The sequence below is a fragment of the Anomalospiza imberbis genome, chromosome 9 (assembly GCF_031753505.1).
Source record: "Anomalospiza imberbis isolate Cuckoo-Finch-1a 21T00152 chromosome 9, ASM3175350v1, whole genome shotgun sequence".
Classification (NCBI taxonomy): domain Eukaryota; kingdom Metazoa; phylum Chordata; class Aves; order Passeriformes; family Viduidae; genus Anomalospiza; species Anomalospiza imberbis.
This window is the reverse complement of record NC_089689.1, coordinates 9,058,595-9,084,453: the sequence shown is the minus strand read 5'-3', so window position 1 is coordinate 9,084,453 and position 25,859 is coordinate 9,058,595. Positions and strand designations below refer to the sequence as shown.

The window sequence follows — 25,859 nt, the reverse complement described above, 5'->3', positions numbered from 1 at the left end:
TAAAAAAAAAATCAACTATCAAAAGATTTGAAGTAAAATTGCAACACTGGAGATGTATGAAGATCTTGCTATTATATCTTAATATTAAATATCAATAATGGCCTTTTCAGCCCCTTGAATTCTAAAAAATCTTAGCAATTGGATGTTTTTACAAAAAGGTTAGTACCCAGTGTCATTATTCGATTTTTTTCATGTTTGCTTTTATACCGGTTTCCCTTTATTTGTCTGACACCTGCATCTCTTAAAAATACAGAAAATTATTTCATTAAATCTGGCACTTGTTTATTTATTTTTTGACTTTTAAAACTAGAAATACCAAGTCTGCAGGACTGCAGCTGGGGAAGTTGGGGCAGCTGAAGAGCTTCAGTGGGAAGCACCTGCCTGACCCTGCCCTTCCAGAACTCCTGGAAAACTCCGGGATGAAGCAGCTTTGTTTGGTGTGGGGTGTTCCTGTGAAGTGTTGAGAAAACATGGCACACTGAAAGCAAATGAACAGAGCCATCAGCAGGAAATGAGGAGCAGACATAAAGAGACAAAGGCAGAAGGTTTATTTGGTGCATAAAGGTAGGAAATTTATGTACACGTGCGCAATGCAGTTGAGGATACAGAAGTACAAAGAGGAAGAGAGCAGCATTTCTGAGGCCAGGGGATGTTTCATGATGACAAGGCATTAGAGGAAGGAAAGAATTCAATTACAGGTGAGTGTTTTCAGTAAAAGAAAGAGAGAACTGATGCCCTGCTAATTGAGTTTAGAATAATAACTTGCATATTGCTGTAAATTAATATAAAACCTGTGTTTAATATTGCATAAACACCCATCTCAAGCGTCTAGTATTGAATAGAAAAAGTATTGGAATCTCTGTACAAATGGATTCTTATTGTTTTCACATTTTGAATATAGGTCGAATGTCAGACATACTGTTATTATATTTATTGCTTTCTACCTTTCTTCACCATTAAGACCATGATGAAATTCTGCTTCATGTAGTGTGTCCTGTAGTGTATATTCTATAAAGTACATAATGGTTCAATTTAGTTATTTGGAAACTGAACTAAACCCAGTGAGAAAATAAAACCAAACCAAACTTCATTATTTTCTTAATTATGGTTATTTAAGAAAAAAGAAATTATTTGAACAGCTTTGATTAGTAGCAGCACTTTTTCCTTTGAATTTTTAGAATTTCTTTGTATTTAGTTAGCATTCTGAAATAGGACAGTTTTTATTTCAAGTTATTTCTGATTCATTTTTCATTTCAATAATACTGAACTGAGAAATGTTTTTAGCTATGATTAAATGAAAGCTACAGTTTGAAATGAAATTCCCAACATAAGATGCTATTATTTTAAATTTCCCCACATGAAAGCAATTTTCCAAGACTGTATTTTCATTGGAATAAAAAAATCCAAAATGCAGTCTGGTTTTGTTTTTTTCTCTTTGCCTGTGTTCTATAATTCCCAGTATTACATATGATTGCTAGTAAGATAACTAAACCTATATCTGATAGTACATATAGTTTTCTTTCTGACACTGCTACATTAATTTCATCTCCAGTGCATTCCCATCTAGTGTTTATTGATTGCTTACAAAGAGAAAAAGACTTTTTGATAAATTTATATATATATATTTATATATATATATATATAAAATACAAAATTATTTATAATTATTTTTAATAGGAGTTTAACAAAAGCCATTTCTCTAATCTTTTTCAGGTATGATAAAGCCAGCAAAGAAATTGTCCTTGTGTACAGTTCTCATAGGAAAATATACTGTACTTAATTTTCATACTAAAGCAGATGCTAGGAACAGGAATATGTGACAGGGATGAATCATAATTTTTTCTTCCACAAATGTGCAAAAGTTTATTTGGTTTTTTTCCTCCCCCCTAAAATAGGAGTAGGGCTTTTAACAGCACAAATGTTGCTGCATTTGTGCACTGAGTGGTACCCAGAAAAATAACAGACCTGGGGGCATTTATGAAAAGTGGAAAATAAAAAATAGTCTTGATCCACTGTCTGATCCATATCTTGCTGTGGCAAAACAGAAACCTTAAAATCTCACTTGGACACATTTCAGAGTGTCCTGATGTCACTGGAGATTTAAAGGGGGGATTTGCTTTTCCTGGATGCACCAGGTCCAACCTGCAGTGAGTTAGAGAGAACAAGGTCGGGTTTGAAGTGGAGAAAACTGATATCAATGATTTCAAGGACTTCTCCAAAAGATCAGTTGTCCCTCTGAAGTCAGAAAACCTCCCAGTATGGTGTTAGTCTTCAAAACTCTGCTACCTGCCATATAGCTGAGTAACAAAACACCACCCTATACATGCTTATTCTTTCAAATCCTCTGGCAAGGACACTAGTCAAATGACTAAAGGGGATAGAGAATCTATGCAAATATAATAATGAATGTCCAAATAAACTATTTCAGCATTCATAAATGGGGTTTCTGTCTTAAAGAATGGTTAAAAACAAAAAAAGTCCTCACTTTTTACAAATGTTTAGTATTTAACAATGTATTTCAGTTGTGTCTGCACTCTCAAAGGCAACTACAAAGATATTTTGCTATAATATTTTTGTTAAATCTCCTAGTGCTCATAATTTTCAGGTCCATTTATTTCATTCTTTTAAGAATCCATGGACAACCAACCCAATTACTTTGCTTGCTTCTTAAGAAGGAAAAATCCCACCTTTTTTTTGTCTAGTGACACTGATCTACTAATAAGTAAAACAGATTTACTTAAAGTTATAGAAATCTTTAAACAAACAACAAATCTGTGGTTTCAAGTCTGAGATACTTACTGGGCCTTTCTTGAAAGGGGAAATGTTGGTAAAGATTAAGATGGTTGTACTTTATCTCAGTATAGTACACTGGAGGTGTAGAGGCTACTGGAGCAGAGGATCAGGATTAGTGATATCAGTGCAGGATTGACACTAATTCAAATGGATGTGGGAGCCTCCTCAGAACATTGTCAATTGCTAATCCAAACCATTACCTAATTATCCAAAAATATCCCTCGTGATTTCACAGGTGTGAGGCCTAACTGCCAAAGGAACAGCAATAAACATGGTGTGTGATGTAAAGATAGTGACCACCTGGAAGATTTAATTTAAGATTAGAATTACTGCCACTCATTGCAGTAGGGTTTGAATGCCACCCTCAGTAAATGTGACAGTTGTGCTGCCTGTTAGCTGTCCCACTGTCACCCACTGGCAGTGTCCATGTGGTGAAATGCTCAGGTGAAGGTGGGGTGAACTCTTTAACAAATCTGCTAGCATTTGTTCTAAAACTAAATCAATTAACTAAACCAGATCTGAAGCAATTCACAGAAAACCATTGAAAGAAATATAAAACAAGTTTTAAAACTCTGATATTTGTATTGCTTTGCTAAGCTGGTTAGTCAAGGCATCTTCTGCTGCAGTAAAACACAAAAGTTTAAAGACTGCTCAATAGTCTTCCTGATCACCCCACTCGACTGCTGGCTCATCATCCATTCGCAGAATGAGATAGGAGAGAAGCTGAAAGAGATTCTGCCACAAGAGCAAAGAGACAAAAAAGGAGAGGTCGCTTACATCGATCTCACAGCGGTCGCCGGCAAAGTTCACGTCGCACAGGCAGTGGAACTTGTTGAGGAGGTTGTGGCAGAGGCCCCCGTTCAGACATGGGTCAGAGCTGCACTCATCAATGTCCTTCTCACACCTGCAGGAAAGACTGCAAACAGTCAGCCTCAGGAACCAGGCATCCACTGCATCCAACAGGCACGTTTCATTCAGCAGCTTGGGGGGGAAGAAGATGCTCTGGGGCATACTTCCACACGTGTTTATGGTTTTATTAACTAGCTGGTGAGCCCCACTCAAACCCTGAACTTCCTGCATGATTTCCAAAGGCAGACAGTTAAGCAGGTAATTTCATCCCTGTAAAGCACCTCATGGTTAATGGTGCTTAGCAAGGTGCAATGCAAGTTCTTGTGTGATCTCAGAGCCAGCTCTGGTGCAAGTCCTGCGGACAGCTTGCTTGTCCTTCTCATTGTTCCAGGAAGCTGAGGGCACAGTTCCCTTCTTAGTAATCTGGATATAACTCAAACAAATGTGTGTTTTTCCCAGCTGAGTGCTCCTGGAAATATGCACCTGCTTTTTGGGTTTTTTTTAACTTTTTCATTTGCTTCCTTCAATTTGGAATGCCAATAGATCCCAGCACAATTTCCTATCCAGTCTCTCTGAGATGGGCCCCATAAAAGGTAAGAATGGTGCAGGACAGGTTTCATAAGCCTTAATATGTATCTTTAAATGGCTTTGAGCTAATTCTGGTGATACAGGAAATTTGAGTTATAATTTCTCAAGGCAGCCAATGGAAGCATAATGAGGGATGTGTAAGACTGTTTGAAAACTACTAATTTGATGATTTTCTGCTCTGAAAATGTTCTCTTTTAATTCTCTGCTCCCTTTTATCAAATAATGCTAACAGTTAATCCTATTTTTTCCAGGTAAAAATGCAGGTTTATACTTGGAGAAGAATGTGAGAAATTCTCTCTGAATTATAAGGAATTGCTTTGTTCAATCATATTCATAACCAAGCAAAAAAATTTTAATCTTACATCAGAGAAAAGCATTTTTATATTAAACAATTTTACTCTATTAATCTAAATCTTTTAATAGCTTCCTTAAATGGTAAATTATATTCATATACTTCAAAGAGCTAAGTTTTTTTATCCAATGTATAAAATTGTACAGCTATGGAATTACCTATGCAAATTTTAAAAAAAGCCAACTTCTCAAATCTTCCAGGGAATCGGGTACCTGAATCCAACTGAGTTTCAGGATCTCTTAAAAACCTGACTCCCTTTACGTAATTTGGAAAGTTCCATCCGGAATTAAATGACAAATTTGTTTTTGAGAGAGAGCTCTATCTTCTTTTATAGAGATTAATCTTTACACATTTCCCTTTCCACCTGCTATTAAGTCCATTGGGATTTTTTTAATGTGATCCCAAGTTAATTGATTGGCATAGAATTTCTCTATACCGTGCACCAGTGGCTTTCTGAGGTCTGAAATATTGTCTTAAAGGAAAATGCCTGCTTTATCAGTCTAATACATAAATATACAAAGGGGTTTGGTTTTAATATTCTTATTAACAGATATATTTGAATTTGTTCTGAAAAAAAAGGAAAAAAAAGGGATTAAATGTTCTCATTTGATCTAGTGAGACGCCCAAGCACGGCAGCACTGCTGGTTTATGGTTTGGCAGCCTGGAGGAGCAGAGGCCAAGTGGTCCATTTGAGAGGCTGCAGAAGAGAGCCTGGCTGCCACAGGCAGTTCCCCGCAGCTCGCCGGGCACAGGCTCCATATGAGAACCTTGGGGACCGTAAAAGAGAGATTACTGCCAGCCTCTGGCATGGATGGAAGGAAGGCTCATTCCCAAAGCTGCAGTTAGCAGGTAGGCTGGCAGGGGAGAGAGAAGGAAAAAGTGCTTTCCTCCTGCCTCAAAGTCCCAAGAAATACACGCAGTGCAGAAGTGGCTATGAATATGCTTGTACTTCTTAAAATTTTATTGTATTGTATCCTTTCCCCCTTGTTGAATATTGTGAGGTGGTACACAGGCGACCTGGCTGTTAACAGTGCAATTCAAGCGTGTCTGCCAACTACACTGTGCGTTGAGTGGGTGGAAATCTTCATTTCATGTCTTTTATAGCCTACTGTACTCTTTCCACAAAATCAGTGGGCTCATAAGTTTTTGAGAGAATGAAAACCTTTTCTTGGAAACTTCTCTGTTTTACAGCTTGGTCCTGTTGAACTTTTGGATATTATACTCTGACATGAGGCTAGTTCCATCAGGAGTAAATACATTTTTTCCTGTCTCTCTATCCAAAATGCCCTTACCTGTTCAGGCTATGACTGTGACAATGCCTTCCTAGGTTTCTGCAGCACCTGATGCCTGCCCTGAGGCTCTCTGCCCTCCCTGCTCCAGAGCTCTTTGAAGGCCAGTATTAAGTGTGATTTGTGCTACAAGATACAAATATAGCTGTGAGGAAGGTCCTTCTGTTCCAGGCTAAACAATAACATGCACAAAGTATTCCTTAATCTCTTCTAAAAGTAATCATTCTGTTCTCACACTTCAGCATTCAATAAGAAAGCGTGGTATACCGTGCCACCAGGTATGCCACCTCCTACCATCCCTGTGATAGAACAGACTGTATATTCACAGCACAGACATGTGAAAATGAAACAGCTTTTTGCATATACTTGTGCCAGAGCATGTAGCTGGTTTATGTATATGAGCAGGATATATGTGCTTGTGTCCTCACCTATGGAAAGGCAACATTCTAACTTGTCATATGAAAATTTGGCACAGAAGCAAAAAATAGGCACAGAGAAGCAAGCCTGCAGCACTGTTTAAGAAATAATATCTTGGGCTGCATTGGACTAAACCTTGCTGCATTTCATTTGTGATTTTTGTCTAAAACCACAATACTCAGATCCTCAGAGTCACTCTAGCAAGGAACTGCTGCACTTAAACAGCTGCTTTGTCTGTATTTCTGCCAAAGGGCTGGCTGTTACCCTCTGTACTCTTTTGGAACAGCTTTTGGAAGAGGTGCTCCCCAAGGATGGCCAGGACAAAGTCTCTCACCGTTCTCCCACAAAGCCCGGCAGGCACATGCAGCTCAGTTCGCCGCCCAGGTCGGTGCAGTTGCCGTAGTTGAAACACGTGAGGTTCCTCTCTTCGTTCCCACACACTGTGTAAGGCAATCTTCGATACCTGGGTAAACAAGAAGGCAGCAGCAGTTATTTGCACTGTCCTTGTTTCTGGATGCCTCGTGCTCTCTCAGCTGAAGCAGGGGAGCAGGGTATTGCCCAAAGAAATGACAGCTGGAACTCAGATTTAAGACTCCCAGAACATGTTTTGCCTAACTTTTTTAATTTGATGAATTTAGTTTTTCTTTTCCAAATATTTACTGGCAATGATTCATTTATCATTAAAAAAAATGGAAATCACTCTACTTACATTACTAATGTAGTTTTGTGTGATACCTGGACAGCTTAGTATAAGAGTTCAAAAGATAAAAAATATTGGGCCACCATAAGGCATCTTCAAATCTGAGGATGTTCTCACTACTCATAAAAAGTCAACAACACCTGTAAAATTTAGTAATTATATCCTAAAAGACTGTAGTTGGGTAGCATGAAGATGGTTGTCTGTCTGCATCCTTTGGGATGCAGCAGATTGGATTTGTTGGAGTCCTCTGAAAGAAGGAGAAGGATTTTGCCTTCTTGGAGAGGAATTGGACATGCTTAGAGGGCAGAATTTTATGGGTGTGCAGAGAAGGGCAATTAAAGGGAAAAGCCTGCAGCCTTTCTAGAGGAGAGTCTGGGAGGAATAGGAAACAGCATATGAGCAGTGTCAGAAGCAATGGCAAAAGTGGGTTGTGTGGTATTTGCAGCCACCAGGACTGAGAGTAAGCTGGGAAGAAAAGACCAACCCAGAAAGGATGCTGTGGGTGGGGATAAAACCAACTTATTTTCTATTGTTATTTTCTCTTATCAACTCCAAATTCCTGTATTTATAGCTCTAGAGCCCTATTACTCTAATAAAATATTGTTTTAGAGATTTAAAAGCCTTAAGATTTTTTTTTCTGAAAAGAAGATGTATCACATATATTTTCAAGACCTAGAAGATTTGTAATCTTGTCATCAGAGAGCTCACATGACCAGTGTTGACAGCAGAACAGGGCAGCAGAGCTGTGCCTTGTTCCTTCAGTCCTTGTTTCATCAGTCTCTGCCTGAGCTGGCAGCTCTCCGCTGCCTCAGTCCACATCTAATTGATCTGTACAACTTTCTGTACTCTTCATACATCGACTCTGCAGCCATGATTAATATAGAGACAGATGCAAAACATCTGTGCTTAAAACAAAGACATCAGTGATATAAAAGCCCTTCAGAAGAGACTTGACAAAATCATACAGATCAGACTTGTTTACAGTACCTGCAAAACCTCCCTGTGAAGTTAGCAGCACACAGGCAGGAGTATCCATCAATCCCATCAACACAAGTGGCCCCATTCACGCACTGGTGGCCATGGCAGTCGTCTATGTCCTCCTCACAATTCTCACCGGTGTAACCAGGCTCACAGCTGCACTCATAGGAGGCAATCCCATCTGTGCAGTTCCCATGGATGCAGGGGTTTGAAGAGCACTCATCAATGTTGACTTCACAGTAGGTGCCAGTCCATCCATCAGGACATACACAGCGGTAGGAAGTGTAAAAGTCTTCACATATCCCCCCATGCATACAGGGGTCAGAGCTGCAGAAATCTACCTCCAAACAGCCAGTAAGAACAGGGTTTGCAGATATTTTGAGAAATTGCTCCTCTTGAGGTTTTTTAGTAGGGATGCCAGCATTTTCAAAGTACGAGAGATAAATGCCACTGATTTCTATCGTGCTCATGCACCCTCGCAGGCCATCCAGACTGTCAAAAGCCTTGTCAGCCACATAGATATCCGTCTCTTCTCTTAAAAAGTTGAGGCTTCCTGCAGCAGCTGTGCTGGTTGCCGTGTCTCTCTTGTTGTCTATATCCATGTGCCATCTGGAGGACTGGGACAGGGGCTCCACCATAGAGACCATCACTCGGTGCCATTTGCCATCGCTCACAGGCACTGAACTCGTGAGGGTCAGCCTGTAGAAGCTGTTGCCACTTTGTAATTGAAACAGGAGTTTGGAGTTGTGGATACTGATGATGACAAACTCAGGCTCCCTCTCTGCATACAACAGGATCACATCAGTGTCCCTGGTTCGAAAGCCAAAGATGATATTGGTGAGGTCTCTGCTGATTTTCCCGTTGCTTCTGTAAAATATCGCGCTGCTCCGGCCGCTGAACACTGCGTTAGCAAGACCTGTGCAAAGACACCAATTGAGAAACCAGGCCAGTTTTATACCAATACACGTGGAAAGATGTCTCTCCAGTGCACATGCCATATTACTGCTTTTGGGTTTGCTGGAAGACAGTCAAATTCCACCAGTGTTTCAGTTATTCTGGTCTGCCCCTCATGGCTGTGGAAATTACAGGGCAGTGCCAGCATCAGCTATAATCACATCCAAAGTGTACTGCTTTGCATCATCTCAGGTTATCACTAACATACAATTCTACATTACTGTTATCTCTCTGTTTCAAAAAAGGACATACACTTGTCACTTTATGATTGTTTCCTAATTACAGGCAGCCTAGTCATTCCCCATGGGTGGGGTGAACATTTCTTCCCAATTCCTTTTTTCTTGGGTGAATCTTAAGATTTTTAATGAAGTATTTGATTTGATCCCAGTTTCATCTCACCAGTGCAAAAGGATGAATTTACTGGAAGTCAGTTGATGGAAAACCCCTTCAAAATCCCTGTGAGCAGTTGCGCCCGTCACATTCAAAGCCAGCTTCTCCTGGTAGGCAGGCACTGCCACAGCCCTGTGCAGGTGGGACTGGGAGGCAGCAGAACTCAGCTCGCACTGCTGTGAGTGAAAATTGATGGGCAACCTTGTGGCAGCTTTATGGACATCTTCACAAAGGTATTTGACACCTTTCATTAGCATGGTTTCTACTAAAATGCACTTACTCACTGGGCTGTAAATGTAAATGTTCTGAGGTTCCTGAGGATTTTAGACAGGGAGGAGGGAAAGGAAGAAATGTCTTCTGTCTGTACTTCAGAAAAAAAATGGCTTTGGAAGATCTGAGATAAGATGGGTTTCTGAAATATCTCTGGGCTTAGTATATCTTGAGGAAAAGAACCCAGAGTCCCAGTATAAATTTACTGACTTCATATCCTGATGCCAAGGCAGCAGAGGTGTAACTGCATTTCCTGGTGCATCAAATGTGGTGCCTTTCTCATAGAAAAAGTTTCCTCAGAGGAAATCATGCTAAAAGGAAAGTCAGAGTATTTCAAGATTATTCCTATTTTTTCAAATATCTCACAAAAACACTGAAGTTTTTTTGGGTTTTTTTTTTTTTTTTTTTTAGCAGAAGACACAAGGCAGAGAACTCACTGTCCAGGAAAGCTTTTATTTTGTTATCCTGTGTTGAAAAAGAAGAAGTTTATCCTGTAGCTAAGAATACAACTAGTTAATACTTTGTTTTGAGGAAATGCTGCTGAAAATGTCTATTGCTGCCAATCTCCAAAGATGATTGGAACAACTGAAATGTACCTACATTCAAATCCTTGGTGCACCAGCTGGCATTGTGCTTCATGAGGACAGGGCCCAAGCTCACACCACTTAACTTCCTCACATGCCTTCCCCACTGTGTTAGGGGGGCATGTGCAAGTGAAGTCATCCCAGATTGAATAGCACACACCACCGTTGTGGCAAGGGTTGGACTATGGGGAAAGAGAAGAGAGAACCTCAGTATGAATCAAAGCTGTTGGACACCCAGCTCTAGGCATAGGGGACTGTGGGGCAAAAAGAAGTTTTCTTTCTATTTCAGATGGAAAATTATAAAGACCAGTATTGTGACAGTACAGCATGTTCAATAATTAGTGAAAAACAGTATTCCAATCTCAAAATAGTTTCATTCTCCCCTATGCAAATGCATTTTGCTTCTGATTCTCATAATATGTAGTGTAGCTTAACAAAACCTGCTCTTTCTAGCATTTTTGCATGTTTTCCTAATCTGTCACTATAATCAAATGTGTGGGAATGTACTAAAAACATTGAAAAAAAATCCCCATTATAAGCATGTGAAAATATTCTGAAAAATGTCATTCTTACCTTGCAGAGGTTGTCACCAGTGCAGCCTTGGGTGACATTGATCAGTGTTCGGTTGATAAGAGAATTTGGTGGATCAGTGATGGGGAAGAATTCCAGTTGCTGGTTATTCACTCTTACATCTTGGATACAGCCTTTGAAATACCTGCCATTTCTGTCAGTTTCTTTGTTATCTGGTAGGCCTCCAATGTAAAGAATATCCTTACTTTGGATGGTTAGTTCTGGAGTAGAAATAAAGCCTAGGTAGTGAGAGGACTGGAATAACTCCATCTTATTTGGTTCTATTTTTAAGGTTATTAAGTAAAAGTTTCCATCGTTCACTGAGTGTTTCCCTAATAACTTCATGGAATTTAGAGCTAGCATGGTGAGTTTCCCACCTTCCAAACAGACTCTTATGTAGAGGGAAGTGCTATTTCTCAGAGCCAGTAACAAGCCAGAAGGTTTGCGCGTTCGGACAAACATTGATATGATGAAGTTCTCATTCTGAGTGGAACCAACAGGAAAAGCAGCATAGCCTGAGGAGTCCTCGGATCCAAACCGACCTGGAATGTACTCTTGAGGTTAGAGATATGGGAAAAGGTAAAAAAACAAAAAAAAAAAAAAAAGAAGAGAAGGGAGAAAAATAAAATAGTTAGGGCTAAATGACAAAGGAGCCAATGCAATGATTAAATCACTAGTTCTAGTGATATTTATGTATGGTAGTAAGATATGCTTGTATTTATGGATGAACAAAGACTTGGTCCAGCTGTAAACAGCTTCTGTTTCAAAATTCCTGTTGGCTTCCATGGCTGTAGCATTAAGCCCCAGTGCAAGAACAGATGTTACATAATTGGGCACATTTTTCCTCTCTATTATGCTCTGTGTAATGCTGTGTTTTCAAGTAGTTAAACAAGGACAGATTTCTACAGTTTCCTGCACTGATCCTCAGAAAGATCATTTTAGAAAGAACCTACCTGCTTTGATCCTCTGATGACCATGGAAGTTAATGCAGTTCTGGGATTTTGTAATATTTTTTGCACAGATTCCAATCACAGAAAGCTGCTGGGCAAAGCCCTCTTGTGTGAATAGGTCACTTGTGTGGTGCTGCATGGGCTCCCCAGTTCCCTGACAGACTTTTTGTGGCCGGGGCTCAACATATGCTCACCTACATCGATTTGTATGCAGCCATGAATCCTGCTCAGTCCCTGAGTGCCCATAGAGCCATGGGAGAAACATGATCCAGGATCGAGTAAGTTTTCTTTTCTTTGTGCTTATCAATTAAAATTATTAAACCAAAACCATCTGGCTGTCGTTTACCCCTTATTTTCAGTAATGATTTTCAGTCTTTTAAGGATACAAAATATGTAGCCAAAACTGTCTTTTATTCTGATGAATCATCTCTTTAAAGAACAACTAAGTGTTTCTATTTTTACACTCTAAGTTTTGTGATCTTGTCCTCAATATTATAGACTTCCTGCCTGAAGAGTTTCAGGAGCTATTTTTCATATATCAAATTCCTAGAAAAAATAAACTGAGCTTTTTTTAAATGCTCACACATCTGAAGATTCAGTCGTCTGTTGTGCAGTAAAACTCCTGGAGCAGGATGTCATAGGCCAACTTCCTGCCTGCAAAACTACTTTTTTTTATGACTGCATTAAAAAAATGATGAAAATAAGGGACTGACCATGAAGCCCCAACAGACCCTTAATAACCACTGCACTGATATGGGGTATGGTCATATTATTTAGCAACAGGAATAAATCCCATACTTATTCCTAAACAGACAATTTCTTAATTTAATTTAAAATAGTTTATTTCTATGAATAAAAATGCCTATATATCTACATCTACTTGTTAAACAGACTTAATGCCTCAAAACACCAATTTCAACAAATAATTATTTCTACATACAAGAGTTATACCTACATACAAGTTTTATCTTCTCTTAAGGTGATACTGGAGACTGAGACACTTTTTTCATGAGGGTAAAAAGAAAAATTCTGCTGAACTGAGGGTTCCACAACTGCAGTATTAGAAAGATGCCTTGATCTCCAGACAGGTATTTCATGTTTAGAATTACCTTGTCACATTTCTCTCTATTTATAAATATACACATATATCATAAGCCTGATCTGTTTGATGAGATGACTAGCATCACCTTGGTCAATATTAACCTCTTGGGTCACAACATCTGGATGTTGATCAAAATGAGTCAACATCTGTTTGTTATTTTGTGTATGTAGAGAAAATATTGCGTCTTGTCAATTAAATACTTGGCAGCAACTTTTCTTCAGAAAGACATCAGCATTTCTTATGTCATCCTTTACCACAAGCCTCCCCCACTCTGCCTCTTTAGAAACCTGCCACAGTCTTTTACATGTGACATCTATCTAGAACCTCTGTACCAAATGGCACGGTGCCACGATTAGCAAGGAATATTGTGGTCAGCAGAATGAAAAAAAGCATGCTTTCTAATCATTCTCAACAGTTCTAATGCCAGTATAAGCTGCTCCTGGCCCTGAATGGTTTTAATTTTGCTTCATATAAGAAGGCAAACTTATTTCCCAGATGTTGTCCTATATTCAAAAGTTGCCTTCCAAATCTTTGGATAAATTACAGCTACACTTCAAAGAAGTCTGTAACAATTACCTCTCAGACTGTCATTTTGCAATAAAACCAAAAGGAAAAACTATTGAAAGGTATTGATAAGTATTAGGTAGAGCATGCAAAATGAAGTTGTATTCAAACATGTGAAGTGTACTTGAAGGCCCAGCTTTCTGTAGCAACACATTCAATAACCCCTGAGGCCAGTTGTTCAGCTGATGTGAATCAATGTAGCTTCACTGGCAGCACTGCAGCCATGCCAGTTTACACCAGTTTAGGATCTGTCCATTCCAATCTAACCATGGCTCTGCTTTTGTGTTTAATTTTTTCCAGTCCACATGGCAAATATATCTACATATACTTATGTTTGTGTACGTGTATGTATGTCTGTATTTCTTGCTCCCTAAACATTGCTCTGCTGACTGTGTGTGGATGAGGGAGGCAGAGGCAAGGGCACGGCGTGAAGACTTAGTCCTGTGCAATTTTCTTAAACAAAACTGCTTGTTTGAAATCCCTACAACTTTGCCTGGGGAAGGATTACACAGCTCACCCCAAAGCATTCCAGAGGGTTGCTGTATTTACAGCTCTAGGAGATCACCCAGCAGATGCAGCAGGGAGCTGGACAGGGACCTCCTGTTGTCCTTCCACTTTGCCCCATCCTGCACTGCAAAGATCATTCGTAGCAGGAAAAGTGCTACAGGCATCTGCAGCTTTTGTGTTCCTGCTCCCCACTGCCATGGGAGCTGCTTGCTGAGATGAGCTCTTCTGCTCACCCAGACAGGGCCATGTTTCCTTCTGGTCCCCATGCAGCTCTCTGGGAACAGCAGCCTGCAATGGGGATTGTCCAGCCCCACTTTGGGACCAGCTGAGGGGATGAATGGATCCTGTTTCCAGCTGCTGAAGCCCTGCCTGCTCCTTGGGCTAATCAGATTAAGCTAAGAGTATAATCTCATTCATTTCTTTTAAATTGGAATCTGTCTTTTTTTAACTTGCAGTACTTCTGCTTGCCTTTCATTGCCTTAAATGAATCTCTTTATAAAAGCCTAGAGAACTCGAGGATAAGGTTTTCAAAGAATGCTTTGAAAATAAGTCTTAAACTCCAGGTGACTTGCTTGCTTTCTAAATTTTACTCAGCATCCAGAGAACTACAGTTTTTCAGAGTTTATGGAGTGCCAAGAGCACTGAGAAGACTTTAAAACAAGAAAAGTGGAATCTACCAGTTTAGCCTGACTTTTTTTTTTTTTTTTTTGTCAGGCTGAAAAGCAGCCTTCTTTGGAAAGCAACTAGAAAATAACAAAGGTGTGCCACTACTAACTTCTTGTACTGGCTTACCACTTGACATTAAGCCCCAGAGATCCTAAGGGCCACGCTGTTCCACTGCCAGGTGAATGGACTGGCCTCTGGCCACGTTTTCAGCAGGCACATGAAACACAGACAGCAGTGCTCCCTTACCTGCTGCACAGTCTGGCCCTGCGTAGGGCCGGTAGCAGTCGCAATGGTAGCTCAGCCACAGGTTGATGCAGCGTCCCCTGTTCTGGCACGGGTGGGGGTCACACCAGTCCTTTTTAGCACATCCTGTCCTGACATTTAAAGATGACCCAGATGATACATTCTCTGGAGTAATAACATTCAAGTCTATCTCAATATCCTGAAGACAGCCTACAAATGAAGGTGCAGAATGTGTATTAAAGGTGTTCTGTAGAGAGTTGCTGTTCCCCACTGGTAAGCCGCCCAAAAATGTGCTCTGAAATGCAAACATCACCGGCTCATTATCTATTTTAGCAGACGTTTTATTGAGACAGGATTCTACACAAGAGCTGTCAAGCAAATTAAGAATAACAGCTCTTGCCAAGGTTACCTCCACTGAATGCCATTCTCCATCACTGACATTATGTGGGATATGCAAAAGAGCCTGTGGCTGATTATTGACTTGCACGGATAAGTGTAAGTAGCCATTCAGTAATTCCAACTTTGCAAAGGTGTTTTTCTCCCCTCGGTGAAACAGAAAAGTTGTGGGTTGTACAGTTTGAAACCTCAGGTTTATATTATAGAAAAAATCCTTTTTATGGGTCTGGGGATTCTTCAACAAAAGGAAACTGTTTCCTTGAAAAGAAAATGTGGTTATGGTTTCACAGTGTATTCCAGTATACCCAGGTGGACATATGCAGCTGAATCCATGTTGGCCATTCTTTAAATGTGGGATACATATTCCATTATTTTGGCATTGATGATCAGTACAGCCATGCAGAACTTCTGTACAGTTCCAGCCACCATAAAAAATCCCTTCTTTTTCCGCAGGTGGGCAATGGCAAGTGTAATTTCCAGGAAAATTCTCACAGATTCCACCATTTTGGCAAGGGTTTGTGTAACATTCGTTGACATCTTCATCACAGTGAGTACCTGAAGAATAAACAAAGAATTAGGCATTCTGGCTTGAATAACTGGAGCCCAAAATAACACTTTTAATAATGTGTTTTATTAAATTATCTTTTATTAGAGGGGAATGCCTTGATAAATAGATGATGGACAAGTAAAAAAAATATACTTTAAATATAAAAAGGCCATTCAATTATCATGGTTTTCTTGGGCAAAGTATTATGTAAACACCTAACTGATAACCACATTTTGGAGAAAAGAACCAAACAAATGCACAGTTTTGATATGGATAATGTGATGAAATTAAGATAAACGTCATCAGATGGGATCAAGAAATTGTTTCCCACATATCCTGTGGTAGAAATTTAGAATGCTTTGTAAGGAACTGAATTATCACATACAAAAACCCCAAGAGCTGTTGCTTAATTCCTATTTATTATACAGTATGGGGATCAGCTGGAGGATGATCTGCTGGTCTTTCCTCCTTTTACATATTCATTCAAACAGTGTCAGAACTATATACAATTATTCCTGGTCCCATTTGAAACATCTTGGAGCAACATTCTTGAAGTGACAGTCACAGGACTTACAAGTGATATTGACATGGTGGGTCAGGCTGACAAGTGGGTGAACATGCCTGCAAAATGTATGTACTGCAAAAAGTGTGTACTACAGGGGAACTTTTTTACCTCTCCTCTTACAAAACATAAAGCAAGATAAGATGAAAGGAATATTCTCTCAAACATATCAGAGGTTGATTGGTAATAAGAGTGCTTCTGCAGGAGATTGTCAACACAGTCTTGCGTTTCCTCTTCTTCCATATAATGCTTGGCTTCTGATATATCTGGTAAAAGGAGAACTCCTCATCTCAACTCCATTGTAATTGGATAGATGTGGCCTAAGTGGGTCTGCTGGATCACACTGCACAAACAAAATCAAATCTGTTCCTCTTGTAAAACTAATCTATTTACCCCTCTGCACTGTTGTTCATCTATAAAGCAGTAATTACAGTAACCTCTCCCTTGAGCAATCAAGTGACTGATAAGCATGCAGTGGATCAGGGAAAATCTGTTTCTCATCTCCCCTGGAAGCAGTCAAAATATCCAAATACTTCTTTTGATAACTCAAGCTAAGTGCAGCTCTTAAAATTTCCACTTCCCTTCATAGTTATCTAAGAAAAAAAATGAGAAACACTTTGCAGATAGTTTTCAAACTAGTATCACCAGCACAAATTCAATAGATAAGTTTTCATCCATCCCCACAGCAAAACTGCTGCCTGTAAATCAGGTAATGACCAGCACAAATTCAATAGATAAGTTTTCATCCATCCCCACAGCAAAACTGCTGCCTGTAAATCAGGTAATGAGATGTGCTGAGGCTCAGGGAGTGGCAGCTGGGTGTGCCAGGTACCACACCTAGCTTTATGTAAAAATTCACATCAGGCTATATTTCTATAACAAAACACAGCCATTCCTTATGGAAAATTGCAGAGCAGCATTCAGCCGATGAAATGCTTCAAATAGCAGTAGATAAGTGTAGTTGCTCAGGCTAATTCCTTGCCTGTCCACATTATTCAGTCACAGTTGTAACTGGACCCATCTGAGAGAGTGGTAAGTACAGGAGAGCCAGAAGGGAACTGAGAACTGAGAGAGATTTGTTTAAAAGATTAGCCAGAGTGAAGTGGTCATAGCAGGTACACAAAAGGCTCTCTCTGCAGCAGTCCAAGTCACTCATCAGTCCTCAATTAAAGAATACACTGACTTTCCCCTTGAAGCTTCAGGTTGGAGCACAGCTAGTGCCATCTCCCTGGCCTGGCAGTGGGGTTTTGCTGCAGCAGTCTCTCTCTGTTTTCCAGCCAGGCTCATCTTTATTCCAATGAGAGGTGTCTGTGTATACCTTAATGTGCAGTGGCATCTGGCAGAAATGCGACTCATTGGGGCTGACTTTCTCCAAGTGAAGTGCAGTTCCCAAACCGTTCCTGACTGGGGGCCAGAGCCACGTCTGCTTCCTCCAGTTTGTGGCAATTTCACTGTTAGCAACTTGTCCTGCTTTTGCTATTCCTCTATATGAAAAGTGAAATTACTGTGAGCTGTTTCCTGTTTTGGTCAATGTTGTAGTACATCTCCTGCCTGATAGTGCTCCCCTCCCTGCTCTGACATCGAGAACAATGTGCCCTTGGGTCATTTATACAACTCTGTTTTAATATGATGACTGGAGAAACGAAGGTCTCTTTGGGGTTTCTGTGTCAAAGATAAAAATTAGTCCAGCCCACAAGCAGCTGGATCAGGTTGTGCTCAGCCTTGTCATAGGGCTTCAGAGTGGACAGACTGTGCTTCAGGATTTAGAGACTGGGAGCCCCTGTGAAACCTTTCATAAAAAAACAGCACTGTGAATGGCTAGATGCTTAGTTGTTGCATTTTCAGTAACGTGTGGTGATTCTCTGTGTGTTACTTTATTATCCACAGCACCTTTGCCTTGTAACTTGTGCTCAGAGTCACACTTTGCAATAGTGACTTGCCTGTGGAAAGGCTGACACAGATGCGTTTACCTTTACAATAATCTTTAGTGTCTATGTTGCTCTCTACTTCATCAGATAAGACATAAAATTAACAAAATTATTGAATGAGAATGCTGATTTTTTTTTTAAATCATATATATTCCTATCTTTAAAATTAGATAAGACATTTAATAAAAGAAATCATCAATGTCCAACAAAGAAATAAAATTAGATTTATGAGGAGCTACACTTATTATTATTATATTGTGTTCTCTGTCTATAGAAAATGAATAGTATCAGTTATCACATAGTAAGTGACTAAATACATAGATTTAATAGTCATTTCAGTGTCTCAACACAATGCTTATTTTTAAAGTAATGATATTAAAAATACAATGCAAAGCAATTATTTTATCAGGTTGTGCATATAGATACACACGTGTATGCACTTAAATATATACGCCTACTATTTCATAATAAGATTAGCACAAACACAAATATAGGTCACACCAAAAGACAAATATTAAGTCACTTTTTTCATATCAAGAATAAATAAATCAGCTGTTCTTGCAAATGGTGTTGATACTGCTTGTTATCTGCCGACTGGTATGCAAGCAAAGACCACTGTCAGTCAAGATAAAAGCACTCTAGATAAAAGGATTAGTCAATATTTATAGAACTGTATAAGCAGTTCAAATAGCTCAGGTTGGAGACATTAGCATGTAAAAAAAGTATTCTCAAAAGATGTAAGACATACCAAAACAAGTGCAAAGGCAACCATTTTTTCCAGTGGTTACATGCATTACCTCAGCTAAGCATATTCATGTTTTTAAGGGAAAAAGTAAAGTAGAATCATACAGCATATCCTCTTCTAAATATATTACACTCTGACATAAAATTTCAAATAATGTGAATATTTTTTAAGATGATTACTTTTCCCACCTGTGAAGTTTTTTTTTTTTTTCAAAACAAGGATGAAACAGTTCCTTTGATTCAGTTTGATAGCATCACTCATCTGTCTTCTTTTTTCACTTACACATTATTACTATATGGTAGCTATTTTCTAATTGTTAACCTCTTAATTAAATTCTCTCTTTCAAATTTAGCAGCAAAGATTTCCTGTAGAAGCAGGATGATAAAAGCAATTATTCAAGCACAATTCTACTGAATGTCACTGATTTTCCTTTGGATTAAACAATTATAAAAGTATTATCCAAATTACGCTTTTGATACACACCTTTGGTTAGAAATCTGTTTACAGCCTTTTGCCTTTCCAGTCCCCTGACACTAAATAAATATCAAGAAACTACAAGCAAGCAATCTGGATAGGTTCTACACATTCAGTAAAGTCTAAGTGAACATTCAAATTCACAAAAAGAAAATATTTACCTGTAAACATTGTCATTAAAATGATGTAAACTTGTATCCTAGTTGCAACCATCTTTTTCCGCAGGAAAATTTCCGAAGGAAAAAGATTAATTAGCACTTTAGTGGTTGACAGAGTCAATTTCTGTAAAATTCACAACAGTTCTTACTATAAAGGCTTCCTTTCCAGGATTAGCTTGCTCCACTTCTGTAGCTGCTGATGTAGTCTGATGGTGTATTTTGCCCAAGCCAGATCAACAAGGCTTAAAGTAAGACCCATTAAACTGCTTACACAATAGATATGTATCCTATTTAAATTCTTTTTTCTCCAAGTTCGTGCTCACACTGAACGTCGTTTGTGTTTCACGGAATTGCATATTATTAGGATCCATTCAAAACTGATTGGTCACTTTTTTTTTGGTATTGTTTTTTAAGACTTTTTTTCCTTTCAAGAGGTTTGTTAATCCAGATCAACTCTGTCATGGTCACTGTCATTCAGAGAAACTGTACATCTCAATAAGCAGATAGAAAGGATCTAAAATTTGATCCTGTTTCTTTATTTATAAAGTATTTTTGTTCCATTTGCTCTCTCTGTGTCCTCTAGATTTTGGAGTGTGCTAAAGACATGTAAAAAATTATTCACTAAAACATTTTTTTCTTCAGCTTCTGAGCAGCACATTTTGATTTAGACCAAATTTAATGAGGGGAAAATCGAGTTCAGAAGATTTAACTACTTATTCATGTGATCATTTTAGCAACAGACATTATTTTTGTCACTTATGTTTATCACTTTCTTCTTCCAACTAATTTATTCACTAATTAGGAAATTCCTGAACTTGTGTCACATTTGGGTTTAGGTTCACCAAAAGAGTCACACACAGAACACAAATTTGGATTCATTTAATTTACAGTTCACAATTGCTTTTATGGAGATGCTCAGAAAGCTGCCGCTTTTTCCAGCCTCTGACACAGGCATCAATTGAGTTTTCCTATAATACATTTAAATACTAAAGGGTAAAAATTTCACCCAGGCTCTTGGAAAGGTGAGTAAGGCAACTTAAAAACAAAAAAAAGTTCATTTTGATAAGTTAGTGTGAATGCACCTGATTAGCAGTGCTTATGAGACATCTCATGCTGCAGTTTGATATTTAATGTGCACTTTACTTTGAATATTGCAAGAAGAAGTTGGGGGTTCTCAACAGCTATCATTCCTTTTGCAGTGTGACTGTGACAATAGGACTGTGAGGGAAGGTTATGAGCAGACACAGAAGGGACAACAGGTAGGGACAGACATCTGCTCTTACAGCTCGGTGGCACACTGAGACAGGGGAACTTTGGAGCAGGGTATCCAGCAAACGGCCCGAAGCCATGCCAGAACCACTAGTGGGAGTTTGAACAAACTTGCCAGGAGCAGAGACTCTAGTTACAGTCAGATATTGTGTTTAATAACATTTTCATATACAAACAAAAGAGAAAATTCCACGTGAAACCTCCATAAAGCAGGTATAAAACTTATGTAATCCTGCCCAGAAAGTAATTATCAGAGGTTCCCTGTTAAACTGGGATTTGGTTATGGTTTGGGATTGTCCTGGCTTTGCTCTGGTTAGTGTTTTCATGAAAGATGTGGATGCTGGCTCAGAAAGCTTGCCTAGTAAGTTGTCTGATGAAACAGGGTTAAGTGAAACTTTTGATTTTTTACAGATAAAATGACCTTTATAGGCGAATATCAGAAATTGGAGAAATGGTCTGAAAAAGATCGTATTCAATTCTGGAAGAGCTCACTCAGTTTCTGTAGTCTCAGGCCAGAATAATTAGCAATCAGGTGGAACAATAGTTTCAGTCTACAATGCTTCAGTTTCACTGAGTCCACTTTTACTTCTGCACTGCACTGCAAGGAAGATTTGGATCAATTAAGAAGAATTCAAGGAAAGCAATAAGAATGACCACAGGTCAAGAAAAAATGGCTTACGTGAAAAGGTTTAAAAAGAAGGGGTGTTCAATCAAAAGACAAGCAGAGGAAATGGGACATGGTAAGAGTTTTTCAGTATAGAAAAGAGAGCACTCTGTGCTATGAGACCACAGTAAACAGATGAAAAAGTCACAGGTTGGCCTGCACAAGAAACATCCAGGTTACACTCTAAGAAAATATTTCTATGATAATAAGATTACAAAGCCTTTGCATATGATGTCCACTGGAAGCCATAAACTCTATTGTGGATCCTTAAATATTGGTTAGAGACAAAAATGCAGCGAGACACAAGCCAGCAGATACCTTAGACCCACAGACAGTTCAAATGATACCTGCATGCCTGTCCCTTGCACATCTATTTTCCCATGGCTTTGTGCCTCCCTAGAATGAAATAATTCCCAGCAATTGAGCTGTTGGTGTGTCAAACTATACCTGCATGTACAGGTATCTCTACACATACAGGTATCAAATGCAAGCAGGAGTAAAGCTTGGAGAAACTCAGAATTTAGCATCCCCCTTAGAATATACTTTATGGAAGACAAAGAGTTTGCAATAGCACTTTCTCTACATGTATTTTAGAGTTTTGGAAATGTCTGTTATAAAATCCCACCCCAGGTGCAAACAAGTCTCCCTTCATGGGACTCATTAATCCTGAGGCCAACAGAAAGATCTGGCAGAGCACATATTCTTCAGGGCCCCAGGTTTTAGCAGACAATCATGAAAATTCTAACTTTGCCACATCTGTGCAGATAATTGCAAAGAGATAATTACTTTTCGCTGCAAGGAGGAAGTGCACGTTCATGAGCGAGTAAGCACAAGGAAATAAATTGACCATCTCTGTGTCATTGTAATTAAACCCCATGCTTGTGGGTATAAATCAGTCACCATGCAGGTCAGGAAGGAAGTTTTACTCTTATGTACATCAGTGTAGAGAAAGAGAAGGGTATTTAAATGTTTTTTTTTTTTTTTTCACCTATTTTTCTTCAGTAAAGAACTGGCTTACATTTGATACTGAACTTAATGTGACCAGTACTCTGATATTGCATGGCAGTTTCTTTTGCTCTCCTGGCAAGAAAAGCTTGTGTAAAATGAAGGACAGAACAGAGTAGAGCTGGAGCACATGGAAAATAGGATTCTTTAAAATAGTAGGATAATAAGCATTTGTTAACATTGGGCTAATTTGCACATGATACCTTTCACACAGAACTCTAATTTCTTAAAGTTGTAAGACCTTGCTAGTTATTCCTTTATTGCAGACAAATTCACTATTCTGCTATTTTTCCTCTTGCCATTTGAAATGTATGTTTAAAGTTAATACTGGCTAGGAAAAAAAATTAAAATAGAAGTAGAGTTGAGTGGCTTGGCTTAATCATTAAATATGTCACTCTAGCTGAGGGATATGGAATTCATAATGTGCTACATTCAGAATGGCATGCTGTAATTCAATCTTTTTAAATGTTGCTGGCCCAAAGCTTCATAGACTAGTTTGAATTTTCAGTAAAAATGGCTTTTTTTTAAAGTAGTAAAACCCCCCAATCCCTTAATCTCTTCAATCAGTAAAGGTTTCTGAGAGCAAAAGTACTTGGAAATGTTTTTCCACTTGTTTCACATGTTTTGTCACACCTAAAATAGTTTTCATTTGAAAAGGAAAAAAAGAAAAACAGAGAAGCAAATCATGTACATGCCATAGGTGATTAGTTGTTTAGTGAGATCTGGTGTGTTTATTTTATTTTAGAAGTATTGGAACCAGCCGTCCAGGCTGGGCTTGGCTGCAGCCCCCGGGTGGACGGGGCAGCCGGAGGGCCCCGAGCGCGGCCACGCGCGCAGCATGGCCGGGGGTCAGGGGACACTGCCTGGCAAGGGCCAGCCCCGTGTCCTGCAAGGGCAGCACAGCCACGCTGCTGCCTGCAGCCTACACCTCCAGCCCCCACTTCAATTTGCACAGCCAGCCATGTGGATCCAATTGTGGGATTAGGGTCTGAATCTGGAGTAAAGAAAAACGCGTTGAAGAAATATGTCCCTGCATGGCACTCATTTTGACTGATGGAGGCAAGGAAGAAAATAAAATGGTGGCAGCCCAGTTTTCCCAGGCAGCATCCTTCTGGAGTGGGTTTTCTGGCTGCACAAAGGTGTTGTAGCTATGGCCATGCTGATGGTACGAGATAGGAAGGGGAGAAGAGAGGAGGGAGAGCACAACTACAGGGTGTGACAAGTTAGAGTAGAGAAAGATGATGGAAAAAAGAGTAGGTAAGATTTTGGAGACTAAAGAGGTGAAAAAGTAGTGAAAAATATGACTGGGGAAAAGGAAATTAAAATATGGGAATCAATGGTACCCCCGAAGATACTTGTGTTGGCATTTGAGACAGAATTCTTGTTAGACACGTGGGCATTTGAGGGTAGTAAGAGAACAGAGTATATGTGTATGTCCATCTATCTATATAGGATGTGTGAGGGATGCTAAGATAGGGTGCAGATCACAGATAAGGTCTACACAGAGATCTGGGCTAAAACTGAGAGTGGGAAAAGGAGATCATGGGAGCAATACCAGAGATATAAAATTTAGAAAAAAGCCAGCTGTAGATTATTTTTTTTTTAATCAAATAGCCATGTGCACTGGAGCAGAGAAGTCAATTCACAAAACACAGAGAGAATTAGGACAGACTCATAGAAAAATTTACATTGAAAGGGACCTTCAAAGGTCATCATCTGGTCCAGTGCTCCACTCAAAGGGTCAGGACATCCAGAGAAGAAATTATAATAGCAGTTTCATAGAATTTGTTATTTTATACCTGATTCTGGACCAGATATTTAGAAGCCAAAGAAAGATGTTTGGTGTTCTGCTTTCCAGTATGGGGTTTTTCTGGTGTGCTCTGTAAGTTGGAAAAAAGAGTATGTGTAATCCAGGAATGTTTCATGTATTACCCTTTAGAAAACAGTGGCAAGACTGTCAAATTCAAAGCATTAATGATCTGATTTGCATTTTCTGTAGATTTATGAGCTTGTACATTGAGATGATGCGTGTGCATTTGAACTGAAGTATCTCCAGAGGGATCTTAAAACAACCAATACCTTTGAGTTATTTAATTAGATCATACAAGGTCATGTTTCATTGACTTGAAAATCTGTTTGGAGCATATGATTCACTTTGGAATTAGGAAACAAATTAATTTTCTGTCCTACAAATACTTTAGGGCTTTAAAAGAGTACTGGCTGTTGATGAACTCACCCATTGAGAAATGTACAGAGTGTCTTGTCTCCCCTAAAAGGGATTTTCTCCCTTGTCTCTTGCTGGCTGTTTCCTATTTGTTCCAACTGAGTTAGGCAAGCACAGCCACTGTGCTGTCTAGTGTGAAACGGCTTCTGCCCTGGAAATGGCACTCTGGAAAATTTCAGTTATTTGCAGGATTTTCTCATTTTGTAATAACTAATGTGAATCTCCACAACATGCAAAAGTGACTGTGTTTACATAACTTCATTGTCAGTCCTTATTGAAACAAACTGAAACAGCCAGAGGCCAGAAAATCATAATTTTAATAGGGCCTATAGAGTTTAATTGATAATGGAGATGTGAGAATAGAAAAAATGTAAAATATGCATGGGTGAGTGCAAATAACATGTTTATGCTGTGTGTATTTTGAGCTGTGCACAGCATAACTGTATAAAGAGCATGGCTATGCTGTGTATAATCACTCTATTCCTAGAGTATATATATTTGCATTATTTATTATCACTTTAAATTCAGAAAAAAAATTACAAGCTTTTTATGTTGAATTATCCACTGTTTATTATTTTTATGTGTGTTTTCTTTCCTGGGTAAGCTGTGACCTGCTCTAGAGCAGATGTAGATGCAGAAGACCTGAGATTTTGGGCTGTGATCTTTCAGTCCCACTCCATGTCAGTGGGAAGGGCAGAGGATTGTACCTCTTTTCACTTCAGCAGCAGTGTCCATTCCCCTCGTTCCCTGCAGTGTTAGTGTGAAAACTCATCTAAATGGTGGCTTTGTTCATCCAAGGTTTCATATGCTTAACTCCACTCGAGGCTGGGAAGACTGAGACCCAAGCTAGCTTCATTTTTGCCTGGTCACATTTCAATCCCGATGGCAGCGGGACAGCACGGACCTCAGCTAGGACTGTGTGTGCTTTCCATGGAATCCTGGCTGCCTGCTGGGGGATTTCCTGGAGCATATTAGAGGTATGAGATTTAGCTAGATTAAATCTAGTTTTTTTATGTCTTTATATTTTACAGTTCACTTCTGTAGCTGTGCAGACTTTTTCATAGTACAGCATTTAAATAGTTTTCTTTATTTGGTACTACAGGCAGTGATTTACCATGATG

The 25,859-nt window shown here is 39.2% G+C and overlaps 1 protein-coding gene and 1 long non-coding RNA gene across 4 annotated transcripts in view; one reads left to right on the top strand and one right to left on the bottom strand.

The window, feature by feature from the left end:
* The window catches only part of CRB1 (crumbs cell polarity complex component 1), a 94,561-nt gene that overhangs the window by 19,187 nt on the left and 49,515 nt on the right, over positions 1-25,859 (bottom strand). For both annotated transcript variants that reach the window (XM_068199582.1, XM_068199583.1), the window contains 6 exons: positions 14,770-15,717; positions 10,738-11,288; positions 10,181-10,346; positions 7,976-8,882; positions 6,623-6,751; positions 3,571-3,697 (listed from right to left, as the gene is read on the bottom strand). In XM_068199582.1, coding sequence (XP_068055683.1) covers positions 3,571-3,697; positions 6,623-6,751; positions 7,976-8,882; positions 10,181-10,346; positions 10,738-11,288; positions 14,770-15,717 — 2,828 coding nt within the window. The remainder of the gene's footprint in view (positions 1-3,570; positions 3,698-6,622; positions 6,752-7,975; positions 8,883-10,180; positions 10,347-10,737; positions 11,289-14,769; positions 15,718-25,859) is intronic.
* Positions 8,199-20,687, top strand: LOC137479242 (uncharacterized). Of its 2 annotated transcripts, XR_011002077.1 has the most exons (7): positions 8,199-8,320; positions 9,331-9,543; positions 11,756-11,962; positions 12,664-12,772; positions 15,616-15,709; positions 19,746-19,824; positions 20,413-20,671. It is a non-coding gene; the product is annotated as an uncharacterized lncRNA (long non-coding RNA). The 2 variants fall into 2 exon arrangements; XR_011002076.1 differs by having other exon boundaries at positions 11,756-12,772; positions 20,413-20,687.